The sequence below is a fragment of the Cryptomeria japonica genome, chromosome 5 (assembly GCF_030272615.1).
Source record: "Cryptomeria japonica chromosome 5, Sugi_1.0, whole genome shotgun sequence".
In the NCBI taxonomy this organism is placed as follows: Eukaryota; Viridiplantae; Streptophyta; class Pinopsida; order Cupressales; family Cupressaceae; genus Cryptomeria; species Cryptomeria japonica.
In genome coordinates, this window is record NC_081409.1 from 153,613,181 (window position 1) to 153,626,580 (window position 13,400).

Sequence of the window (13,400 nt, forward strand, 5' to 3'; positions counted from 1 at the left end):
GTTATAGTTGCTGAATGCATTTATAATTTTGTGGTTGAGATTGTAAAATTTGGAATCCTTTAATTCATTCGTAAAAATTAGAGGAGTCCTTAGCATAAACAACAAATTCACCCCCTAATCTTTTTTTTCTCGCTTCCATCAAATACAAGTTATAACACTAGCTAAGCCATTAAACTAGATAGATTTAATAAATAAGAAAATTGTTAATGCAAATCATTTGCATCTCAAAATTCAACAGCAAAATCAAAACCAAACCAAGCATTTGAGGAGCAAGATAAATATACAATGGTTTTGGTAATAGTTAAATGACTATTGCAAATCTTCTACAAATTAATAATAATTTGAAGATTTTCTCTTTTGTATATTTCTATATTAACGAGTAATTTATAAATCATAACAAACATAATCATGGTAGTCAATTAGTGTAATTTATAAATTGTTTTTTTGTTAAGATTTTGCAGTGAACAAAAACAAGTACTACTAGGTCGACTACAATGACAGAGTTCAATTAACAATCAATTGCTATGAATCTTTCAACAGCTAAGTGCAATGTAAGTTATTAAATCAACTTTTCCCTAGGTTTGCATATATCAAATACCTAAATTATCTCATTGATAATTTATCACTTTCTTACAAAAGTTTTCGGAATGATACAACTTTGATTCCTTGAATTTTTATACAAATCGTGTTCATTAGATTCTAACTGTTCAATGTGTGTATGGAAACTTATTCTTTGTATGGTATGCCATTAAAATGATTCCTATATCTACATATCAAGATGTAGTATGGAATTCAATGTTTGAAAAGTAGTATGAAATTCAATGTTTGAAAAGTTTGTTGTAATTCAATTAGCATAATAGACATGATCTTGGTAATCAATTAATGTACTCTACAAAATTGCTTCTTTTTGTCTGAAAGAGCAAATATGCATTATATTGTAATAAACATTTAATATGTTCTTTATAGTTTTACACCTTTGAATATGCTGGTTGCAAATGCAAATAATAATTGATGTAGTCCATTATGTACAATCAACAAATCATAATCTATGTTAGCATTGTCCAAGTATTGTTTTACTATAAACTAATTATTTTGATTCCCAATGCTAAAGTGGCACACATTTTGCAATACATTTTGTACATGACATCAAAATAGCAAATGCACATAGTGTTATCTCATATTCAAGTTGTTGAAGTAATGCAATAATCCACCTTAGCAAAGAATGGTTGTCTTTGTTTATGACGATAATATACTATTTGGCGCAGTTGTTCTCTTCGTAGAAATATGCATCCTAATTTTGCTACTTATCGTAATCAAGGACACTCCTCAATTCTTTATATTATTGACATTCAAAATGTAGTACTATTCTTCTAAAATTGAAATCCAAGAAGCTCAAAAAATGTGTAGATAAAAACATATATAGAGGTGTTATAAGACATTCATGAAGTCGTTATATTGTTGAGATTAGGGACCCTAAATCTAAATGACGTCGATGACTTGGAACATTTGACACAACTGAAGAGACTGCTATTGCATATGATAAAGCTACTAAGTCCATCAAAGGAATCAGAGCAATCACAAATATTGACTATATCAATTCAAAGCCACCATGAAATCTCTTGAAGACGACTACTTTATCATCTTATACAATGGAATCCAATTCCAAAGTACAACCACATTCAAAAAGTTGCATTAGTCTAAGTTCCATTTCATGTTTTGATTTGTCATCCAATTTTAACCGCAAAGCTTCCTCAATGTTTACTAAAGCTACTAATACAATTCCCATTTTTCATTGCAAATCCTTTTTTCCTTACCACATTGAGACTGATTACGTTGCTCAACTGACTGAAAAGGCTGAGTACATAATGCCATCTGATACTTGTGATCTGTTTGTATCAAATACATCTAATCGTATAGTGGAATATTTGGGCATAATGAATGCTTATCAAGATAAAGGTTTATTGGATGAAATAGTGCACGAATACTTACCATTGTCAAATCTCAATCATGCTAATGAATATCATATTAGCTTTTAGTGTTTGTTCAATGTTACCACTCCTTGGTGCAATGCTAATATTGGTGCACCTACATTATCAACTCCAATTGCAGAGGTCATGACAAGCACAAAGTCCAAGGCTTTACATATAAACCAAAACACTAGTATGAACTTTAAACTCGTCACATTTTGCCATCTTTTCATATATAACAACTAATAACAATAGTGTAAATATATACACTATTTCATTGGATATATAGCTCTATTGACATTGTTTTTGTAACAAGTAATATACTAATAATTTTCTTTGAAATTATATTGTAGATAATGCAAAGACTGTTGATACTTATATTTTAGAGATGGGGATGACATATCTGATATTCTGCATTTATTTACTAAGAATGCAATTGGAAACCTATACAATGGCTGCTATTTTTCCATTGAGAAAGCTCTTGGTCTCGCTATAGAGATTGCAATAGAGGTGCAGATTCTAAAGGCCAAGCTTTTAAAAATGGAGAAAAGTATGAATGCTATGACCAAGTGCAATGCAAAATCGTGCACATGTTTGTCACCACACTCTCCATGATTAATAAATCACGATTTAATCTTACAAAAGTTCATCTAGGAAAAATGGATGCAAGTATAAAGCAACTTGTAGGTTTATTTATGCATATTCAAATGTACATCTGACTTAATATTAATGTGGTAAACTAGAATTCAAGAGGGACAATTTATTTTGAAAGCAACTATTACTATGATTTCCATTTTTTTTTATTTGTTAAGATTTCATTCTATAATTTTTTATACATGTCTCGCATTATCTTATAGCATTTGTTGAACCATATACAAAATCTATTAAAAATGATTATTTCAAAACCTATATCATACTACTTACAAAGAACTTCAAAGTAGACCAAAAACTTATATAATAGGAAAACTTTGATAGATGACTTAGTAAAGTTTATTTGTTGACAATGAACTATTGTAACATATTTCTATTGTTTCTAAATCATATTTTACTCATTTGAGCTTAATTTCGTGTAACTAATTCAAATACATAAATAAGATTGAAAAAATTGATTTAAAAGATCAATGCATAGTATGCTTTCAAATAACACATTAAAGGTTTAATATGCATTCATATAAGATCCAATTATTACATTAAACAATTTCATATTAGTATATTTATGTTTTCAGTACTCTTATATTCTACAAATTCGAACAACTTGCATTTTTTGGAACAATGTCTCTTGTACAACAACAAATCAAATATTTACAAGGAAATTAGACTACACAATAAAAAATAATATACTAACCTATTGCTTAACTCAAATGATTCTTCCACTAAATCTTTAAACTAAAAAACATCTAACCATTGACAAGAACTTGACGCACTTGTTCTTTTTAATGATCATCTTCAAAAAGTTTACATAGGGGCTAATATATCACACAGAGCTAAAATTCTTATTGCTTACCTTAGAACCAACTCTCATCAACTTCGATGTGAGACCAGGAAGTGGAAAAGACCAAAAGAGACTTGGGAAGAAAGAGTTTGCACGTTTTACAACTCCAAGAGTGTGGAAACTGAAAAAACATTTTATCTTAAAGTGCGACGCACTTAAAGACAACAGAGATAAGTTTGGCAATATCTTAACTGCTAGCACATGGTTTAATTTATTCAGTAAGGAGTATATCGAGAAGCTGAGAACACTCATCATTAAGACAAAGAACTAATCTATAGAAATCGATTTTGATTGAACTAGCTAACCCATAGGCTATCCTTGACCTCATGAACATTAAAATTCTTTCTTCTTCTTTTTCTTCTTTATGTATTGACACTTAACTTTGTTGAATTAAAAAAATACCATCAGCTCAACAAATTAAACACCACCCTTCAAGTTTACATCAAATAATATTAAATAAATATATAACAAAATTTTATTTTGATGCCGAATGGGGACAAGACTTTATCCACCCGGGAAAAGCGACCCCTTACGGGAGCAAGACCTCTCCTAATGTCACATTGCTAAACTACCGCTAAAAATAGCAAAACACGACACTCTCATCAACCAAAATATACATAAATATAAAAAACATCAACGGCTAAAAATAGCCTCTGAAGAAAAAGCGAAAAAAACCCATGCCCGCGACTTAAATATCTCCACATGCTAAGTTTATCGCCATCTGATTGGCACAGTTACTCCACAGCCCTATTTGTGTGTATCGGAGCTCCAAGTTTCGAATCCCACTAACGAAGTTCATTTTCTTCAGGCAAAGAAAGTACCAATGGCTCCTCTGGTGGACGCGGCCTACTTGAAGTCCATCGATAAGGCACGCAGAGATCTTCGGGCTCTCATTGCCGAGAAGAATTGTGCGCCAATCATGCTTCGTCTCGCGTAATCATTTCTCTCTTTTTATTTTCCATTTTAATCCTTTTAATCTTTTGATTTGTCTTACCTTTCGCTAATTATTGATTTAGAGAAAATTCAACGATTACAATCAGTAAAATCGCAAGAATTGCTCGTATTGTTTTTAATCTTTTAACTCATGTTTTGAAACAAATTTGAAGGAGATTGTAGCAGTTGCAATCTCGTTTTCTTGGTTGCTTTTCTCGTGTGAAGTAATTGTATTGTGGTTTTAATTCGTAGGTCGCGTTAGTTGTACGCCGAGCGAGCTAATTCTGTAATTTTGAATGTTGTTGAATTACAGAGTCTGAACTTTATGCATTTGGAATTTTGTCATCACTATTATATATATTTTCTAATAATTTGGTAAATTCTCTTGCCGATGTATATCTTATCTTAAACGCTATCTCTTTTTTAAGTTTACCTGAACTTGCACTTAAAATGCTATTAAATTGCAGAGTCTCAATGTCTTTCTTGTATTGAAAATTTGGCATCATAGATCTTAATTAAATTTATTTTTTAATTATAAACTAGCATGCTCTCCTGACCGCCTGTCATTCTGTATAGGAGCCACAACAGGATATTTATTCTTTTCAATTTAGTATAGACTTTCTAAATTGCAGTCTGAATTTTGTTGTTCTATCGAAATTTTATCGTCTTAGGTTTTAACAATAACAGCCACGATATATCCATAGTCCATACTAATGGTTACAATATTTCTGGATTTAAGTGAGTCAAGTTTTTTGACATCAGAGGTTTTATTCATTTTTACTAATTCAACGTAGGGTTGACGGTCCCTTAAAAGATGAAAAAGATTTACATTCAGAGCTGGGAATTGAACTTCAGCTTTCTTGATAACATCTGTAAGGAATCCAGGATGCAAAAAGGACCCAGATTCTATCCTGAACTATCTATGCTTATCAAGGAAGGAAACCTGTGTAGTGAAAGGGGTTTCCGGATTTCTATTGGATATTTTGAAATTTATTCTATATGTATATTAAGAACAGAAGAAACAAATAAGAACTAGATTAGTCCTTATCAATATTCATCACCTGGGCCACTCCCCTGCTTCTAGCCCTCCTCTCGCCACTGCTAGCATCTGGTCTGCACCATTACCAACCCCACCAGCAGTTTTATGAATATAATTTGGTACGTCTCTCTGTTCTGATGGCTTCTTGCTGTCCTAGTGAGCAGAGTTGATGTGAAAGGGGCCATCAAAGTATCTAAATCCATCTCATACTGCTTTTTTTTCGTTTAATGTCCTGCAGCTTTTTCACTGGTCCAAACAGTGAAACAAATCTGGTTTCCAGCTCATGGAAGTTGGCCATGGAAACTAGGTTGTGGTGCTCCTTGCCAGAAATTGCTAGCAAGGGTGAAGGGCCAAAGGCCACTAACTTCAAAGCTCTTTCCAGGCTGCTGCTATAGTCCTTTCTGACATAAGCCCTTACCATTTTCATGACTACTTCTCAGTCTTGGAAGTAGTTAATCACCATCGAGAAGAACATGGAGGCTAGGTTGGCTTTCACTCAGTGCCATGTCTCTGTTTCCACATAGTCTACCCCAGAATGTCCAGTATGGCCTGATGAATTGCCCCTGATTGAATGACGAAGACATTCTTAAAATCACAGGGTTTGTTTTATTTTTATTATAATTGGGCATATTCTTTTCGTTGCATATCTTTTTGGCGTAGGTGTCACAACTCACAACAGAGGGGGTATCTCTTCCATCAACTGTGGCTAGCCAGGACTTGCACCAGGCCTTGCCTATTGGGACAGGCCACACCCAGCAAGTTGGATACAGTATTTGGCTCAGTTCTTAACTTTGCTTCTGGGCAATTGAATCTGTGGTTGCATGATCAAAGTGTATATGCTTTAACTACTTGAGAGCCAAGATCATCTTGCATATGGTGTTTTCTACTTTCACAATTATAGAATATTGTTAAAGTGCAGAATCTGAATTTCTTGTTTTGATGATATTTTGCCATCGTTGGGTTTCATGCGTTACACTAGAGGCAAATGTAGCTTATGCCTATTTGACTCTGATTGATTTTTTTGTCCCTGCCCTTTAGAATTAGAATGGTAATGTTCACAGTGGCAGAAGGAATAAATTCCTTAAAATGTCTGGGTATCTCATGGATTATAATTATCTGAATCAGTAGATAATGAAAAAAGTTTGCAAATAACAGCTGAAAATAAATCCTAGTAAGTTTGCTTAAAATGAATGCACAAGATATGAATTTGTTTTGTAATTTTCATTTATAGATGGCTAAAGTAATAATGCTGAAACACAGACTAAACCCTATGAAAGACACTAAAATGAATATAATCTACCCTGCAGCAGCAGTACATTGGAGAGTGTAAATGACAGTGATGAATGCAGATCTGATTATTATTTCAGGTTGGTAATATAATTACTAAGTCAGTGTAAATTGAATCGCTTGATCCAAATATTGCACACAACCAACAATACAATACAATATTATAAGCAGTCATAACCAGTGAGATGTATATTATAGACAGTTATATATATTATAAACAGTTATAACCAACAACATATTATTAATCGTCAATGAGCAGATAACATTCATCATGCTGTGCATAAAGAACTCATACTCCAAACCCATAAGTATATTCCAACTACTGTATATTTAGTTACTATCATTCAATCTGATTCCATTCGATGGTTACATATACTCCCCTTTCCAAATCTACTGATAACATATTTATGGTCTGCTGTTTATACTCAGAATTCTGCATTTTAGGATGGCATCCCATATCCTCCTTTATGTCCTTTTTGTCTGCTCTAAAATGGAATCCCCTTCCACTCTCCTTCTTAAATGAAACCTTCTCCCCCTTATAACTTCCAATGTGAGGGACAGTCATACCCCTTCATCATGCCTTCCCTTTGCAAGGGTCACAACCTTTTACAATTACAACCCCTTCAAAATGTCACAACCTTTCATCATTTCTGTCCTTAAAAGTCACTTCCTTATTTTCTGCTCATTCCTTTCTTCTTCCATTAATCCTTCCTTAATCCCTATGCTCCATTCTTTCTTCCTTTTCTCCATAGCCCCCCCTCTATATTATTGCTTACTCTTTTTATACCCTCATATCTCATTGAGGAGGCACATCTCTTTGGAAAGAGATATCCCTTTAAAAGGGTCATGCCTCCTCATTGTTGTCTTATTTAATTCAGATCTGCACTTCTGATTGTAAATTAAAATTGTTGTTTCAAATGAAGTTCTCTTCTCCCTTTTATACCTCATGTTTTTTGGAGGTCCCAACTTTTCATTTCCTGCCTTTTGACAATTCATTAAACTTAACTAAGTTATAATTATTTTAATTTTTTTCTTTTATATTTTAATTTTATTTTAATTTATTATTAAATCCTATTTCAAAATGGGGACATTGCATTCAAATTTGTCATGGTTGAAATTGTAGTAAATTCTTTTTTAATCTAGGAACATAAAGTCATGAAGGTCAAAAATATCACCTGAAGGTATGCTGAAAAAATTATTTCATCTCCTAGTAGCAAGATATATGTCATCACCATTAAGTTCTATTTGAATATCAGCCATATACTCATTAAGTCTATTGAAAGCCTTCTTATTGAATGTCATATGTCTTGATGCCTCGCTCTCCACATACTACCCTACACTAGAAATTGTGTTAATGGATAAGAATAGTACCATGGAGAAGGTAGTCTGAAGTCAGAATTAAAGAACATCCACTTCTGAAGGTTTTGCATGCCTTGCAAATTGCTTCTACTGTTGCTGTTGGATGCCCTTCCCTCGTTTCTTCTAAGGACAGTAAGAAGCACAGTGGCCAAACTTTTGTCACTTGAAACACCTGATATGGCTCAGTTCCTTCTTCTTTTGTTGAGAAAAATTTCTATCCCTGTGTTTTTCTTTTTGACCCTTCATGGATCCTTTCTTCCAACTTTTCATCTTGGTATTGACTAGCTTCCAATTTGACTAAATCAGCTTAAGTCTGGCTTATTCCTTGTTAAAATCATCCCAAAGGTTTGAAAGGTGGGAAGAGAGTTTTACGAGCACAAACACCTGAACAAACAGTTCCAAGATGGAGAGAACATATCTAAGGCTTTGGGTTCCAACTCTTAATTCTCCACCTTAACCCGAATTGTTGCAAATTGATTATGAAGTTCTGTGATCTTCAATAGGGAGGTGGCTCTTGTGTTTGTGTCACTCATGCAGGTGGTGTTGAGCTTGTTCTTCTACAACATCTAACGGGAGATGTTCACACTTTGATAAAGAGTGGTGAAGGCATTGTACATCTCCTTTGTTGATTTCTTTTCAGCAATGTGAGGAATCTAATGATCCTTCATAGAATCCATTATGAGCTTTGCCTTGACCATCTTTTTGTTATGTTCGACCAACTGAACAGGACAGTTGGAGGTGCTAATATGGTTTCCACATTGACCTAAGGATCACTTCTTCCAATAGAATTTGCAACTTCTTTTGAGGAGTAAAATTTGAATCATCCTCTGGTTAGTCGCACTCTCTGAAACTAAGACTAGTCATGTTTGCAGTTGCTGGAACATGCTTAAACTGAACAAATTAGGTGAATAAATCAGATCAATAGTCTGTCATAGGTGCAAATCAACACTCCAATCACACAAGTAATCAAGGGATCGTACCTTGCAACTTTCCACAGATCCAGAATACTTCAGTTACTGAACTTAGGATTGAAATCTTTTGGCAACTTCCTTTCACAGGTAGCAACATATTTCATCTGTGGACCTATAAGATCTAATGTACCTAAATTTGGGGATGATGGGGGGGATGACAATGCACATAATATATAAATAATAATAAATTTTAATATAATTAATAATAAACTATAATGTGTAATATATAAAAATTATTTTTATATATGTTGTGAATAATAGTTATTTTAATATACTCATTTTTTTGATTGGTAAGATATATATTAATATGTATAGTATATTATAATATATTTAGAAAATTAATATTTATATTTATATAGAATATAAATAATATATTGCGTTCACTAAAGTTGTGCAAATTTCCAAATGTGTAAGGTACAGGTTCAATCTTGAGCTTCAAGTGCATTCCTTAGAGCTTGGAGTGCATGTAAAACATCCTGTACAATATTTTTGACAGGAAAATTGTGCAACTTTAGGCAATTCTTATTTCTGCCTTTCCTGCAACTGATGTGATTCCACAGCTCCATTTGGTACTGCAAATCATGATGAAATGAAACCCGTCCACTGTATGTGATTGAACAGAAAAAAATGTTCCCTTCCTGCCGTCAAATGTCCTTGTAACTGTAACTCTCTGCAAATCATGATTTTAAAATCATGCAAAGTGCATTTGGTGTCAGCTGTAAAAAATCAGTTTTTGGGGTGGTGATATTAAGAGCTCTATGCTGGCCATTTTGGGGATGTCAGGGCATCCCCCAGCTGTTACCAATAGTGGGGATGTCTTGGGGATGTTTCCCCTCTGCTGGTGGTGGTCAGGGGGTTGTGGTGGGATGTCTCTCTGGCATTTCCATGTCCCAGGGACATCCTGTCCTGGAAATATGATGATTTAGGGGGGCATATGTTCCACTGGAACACTGCTATCTTCATTGAATTGACCATTGTGGAAGGATTTTGAGTTATCAGTGCTGGTTGTAAAATTTTAATAAATCAATTTAAGATAAGGTGCTGCAGATGGCAATTTTATGATGGAATATCTACAATTGAAATATGCCAAAAGGTTAAACCTTTGGCACAATTCAGACTAACATGTATTAGGGATTACCTAAAGTCATATATGCTTGTGTAAATCCAGGAAAGATTTATATTTATCTAGATATCATCATGGGAAATTGCCACTCACTGACGATGGAATTCTTTGAGGGTTCGCCTATTTGTTTCCGTTAATTTATAATGGCCGAATATGCTGGAGGAAACATGTAGCATCACATACCCCAATTTCATCATTGGGATATTCTGGCCATGCAATATAGTTACTTTGCTGTCTTCCTGTTGTAGAGCCTATTTGCATTGGGACGTTGCTTAGGGTTTTAGCTTTGTCTTTCAAAACATTTACATTTTCTGTAACTTATTGTTTTGGCATTTTGAAATATTGAGTTACAGCTCAAATGCATTTCTATACATTTGATTCACCTGTTTATGTATGTATGTATGTTGATATTTCCATGCGCATGGTGTGAATGCTTGTACATTTTACCACACATGGCATGTGTATGGGTACAAGTATTTTTCTATTCTTCTTTTGCTCTGTTCCATTCTCAGCCATTTTTGAAATTATTAAAGTTGAAAGTACCATTTGAAACCATCAGCAAATGTTCAGTGAAGCTTTGAATGCTAAATTAGACTTTTCTAATCAACAAAGTTTCTAATTATGAACATTATATATATCATGCATAAAAATATATTATGTACGTAAATGCCATATATATATCAAGCATGTAAGTACATATGTGCATATATATACATATCTAATGTATGTGTGTGTATATATGACAATATGTACATATTGACATGCATTTGTATGCGCACGTGCATTCATGCATGTGCACATACACAGACACAGATAGGCATACATAAATATCTATCTATCTATGTGTGTGTGTGTGTGTTTATCTTTGTATATGTGTATAAATCTTTTGATGATCCAGTCTATACAAAATTTTGATCCTATATTTTACAAATATCTTTTTATTTCTACTTTTTGTTATCACAAAAAGCAAAGAAAAGAGGTGAGTAGGACAATTTGGAGGACCCTTCACAGTTTAACTGCAGTATATTTCATCTGTTGAGATCCAGCTACCCCTTACTGAAAGAAAGTACGATATTTACTAATACTCTTTGGCAGTAACATTAGCTGTAGCAACACAATTGCATTTAACTAATATTATGCCAACTTTTGGACTAATTGGATTATGACCTTTGAAGTTCCAATTCAAGAGGATACTGAAGGGTATGGTGATGCATATAAATATTTTGAATAAATTGTGACAATGCTTCATTAGGAAAATTATGCATGGGAATAACTTAAATTTGTTTTGTTTCCCTAGATGGCATGATGCAGGCACTTATGAAGCCAAAACAAAGACAGGTGGGGCAAATGGTTCAATTCGAAATGAGGAGGAATACACACATGGTGCAAACAGTGGCTTGAAAATTGCCCTTGACATGTGTGGTAGGTTATACCTCTGGTTTATAATATATTTGTTTGCAACAACCTTGGAGATTTCTATGCTCAATTTTACTTTGTACCAATAAAGCAGGTCCTGATATTACAGAAGACAACTCTTTTATCTGGTATTCCTGGTATTTGTGTTTGAGGTGAATCACATTTGTTAAAGGGGTCAAATTTATATGTAAGTTTTTCCATTCAGAGTTATTTGCTGTGTCTTGTTTAGTTTTACGTCACTACCTTCTGATTTAGATTCTGACTTTGAGGATGCTTTCTTTATGAACATTCTCAGTTGTGAGAACATCATCACCGCTTGTAAATCCCATCTTCTGGAAACTGAGACGGCTTCTCAGTTAGGAATTTGTCTGTTATAGTTGATTTTCGAAGCTGGTCTTACCCCCATTTTGCTACAAGATTTTAGTATTTTTTTGAAAATAATGGTCTATTTTGTCTGGCATCAGTTTGGTATTCCCATTTTATCTACATCCTTAATTGATGTCTTTTAAAATGAAACAAGTTCGTTCTTATTCCTCCAATAGAGTCTTCTATTATGTAATTTTTCTATCTCTTGTTGTGGTTTTTTTTTAAAGCCAGCTTTTTTGTTCATTCCAATTTGGGTTATTTCTTGTTTGTTCTAAAGTAGTTTCAGATTATGCATAGGTATACCATTAAGTTGGGGATTGATTGCTTACATTTCTGGAGGCTTCTTGGTGCCTTGTTTATTTGGATTACCATGGCTTACCTATCTTTAGGATTTCTTAGTATACTGTAATGGAAGTTTGAGTACTTCCATTTGTTGAAAGCTTAAATCTGGTAGTGCGTTCTTTTTCCATGTTTTGAATTTTGTAAATGGGCATCATTTGTTGTTTATGTTTATGTTGATTGCATGTCACTAAATCTTCCCATCTTACATATGCTATGCTGCCTAGTTTATATGATGCATGCTAATAGACCTCAAAGGGCATCATGTCTTGAATTCATGTGACTGATTTCTTTTCTTGCTTTACAAAAGAGCACCCAAGCTGGCTTTCTTTTGCAAGCATTTGTTTGCACATATAAACCAAAAGCTGGATATTTCAGGACACTTTCATTATTGTATCAAAGATAGTTTCTGAAAAAATCTGGAAAAATTTGTCTTACCTTCTTTGGAAGAAAATCAGTCCTTATTTGCTTGTCGCCATCCTTGTTCATGTTTGTGTTAGATAGCCTTGGTTATCTATCCACTTTATCATCTTTTATATCTTCATTTTTCCCAGCATATATTATAATTTAATTTGTAGATTATGCTGCATTTTGAACTGTTTGTATGCAAAATTTAAAAAAAAGTATATGTTGCATTGTTTTTTCAAGTACTGTTTAGTGATTATTCTTTTTGAAAATTTTACTGCTATTTCACACATTAGATGTGTGTTTTTGAGTAATTTTCTGTTTTTTTGCTTTGATTTGTGTCAGAATCAATCAAAGGCAAGCACCCAAATATTACATATGCTGATCTATACCAGGTGAGCAACCTTTGAGCATAACATATGGGATTGATTAGTTTATGGAGCATGTTGTGTTGTCAAAACAGATAAGTTTTGCTATTATTTCTGAAAATAACCTTTTATGTCAGAGTAATTCAATTTTATCAAACAAGCTTTTTTTGAACAACTTATTTGGTGATTCTTATAAAACAAAACTAGACCATTTGTCTCCATTCCATATAAATCTATAATATGTAATTTTTGAGTGGCTAATGAATGTTAATACAGGAATCAAGTTAGGTTAAAAAGATCAATTTTTTAATTTTAATTGTTCTTTTAGCTTTAGT

The 13,400-nt window shown here is 33.3% G+C and overlaps 1 protein-coding gene across 1 annotated transcript in view; it reads left to right on the forward strand.

Annotated features, from left to right (window-relative positions):
* The first annotated feature begins 4,112 nt into the window (after positions 1-4,112).
* Positions 4,113-13,400, forward strand: part of LOC131067630 (L-ascorbate peroxidase 3) — a 79,013-nt gene continuing 69,725 nt past the window's right edge. The window contains exons 1-3 of the mRNA XM_058002719.2: positions 4,113-4,392; positions 11,469-11,593; positions 13,043-13,092. Coding sequence (XP_057858702.2) covers positions 4,283-4,392; positions 11,469-11,593; positions 13,043-13,092 — 285 coding nt within the window. The 5' untranslated portion in view covers positions 4,113-4,282. The remainder of the gene's footprint in view (positions 4,393-11,468; positions 11,594-13,042; positions 13,093-13,400) is intronic.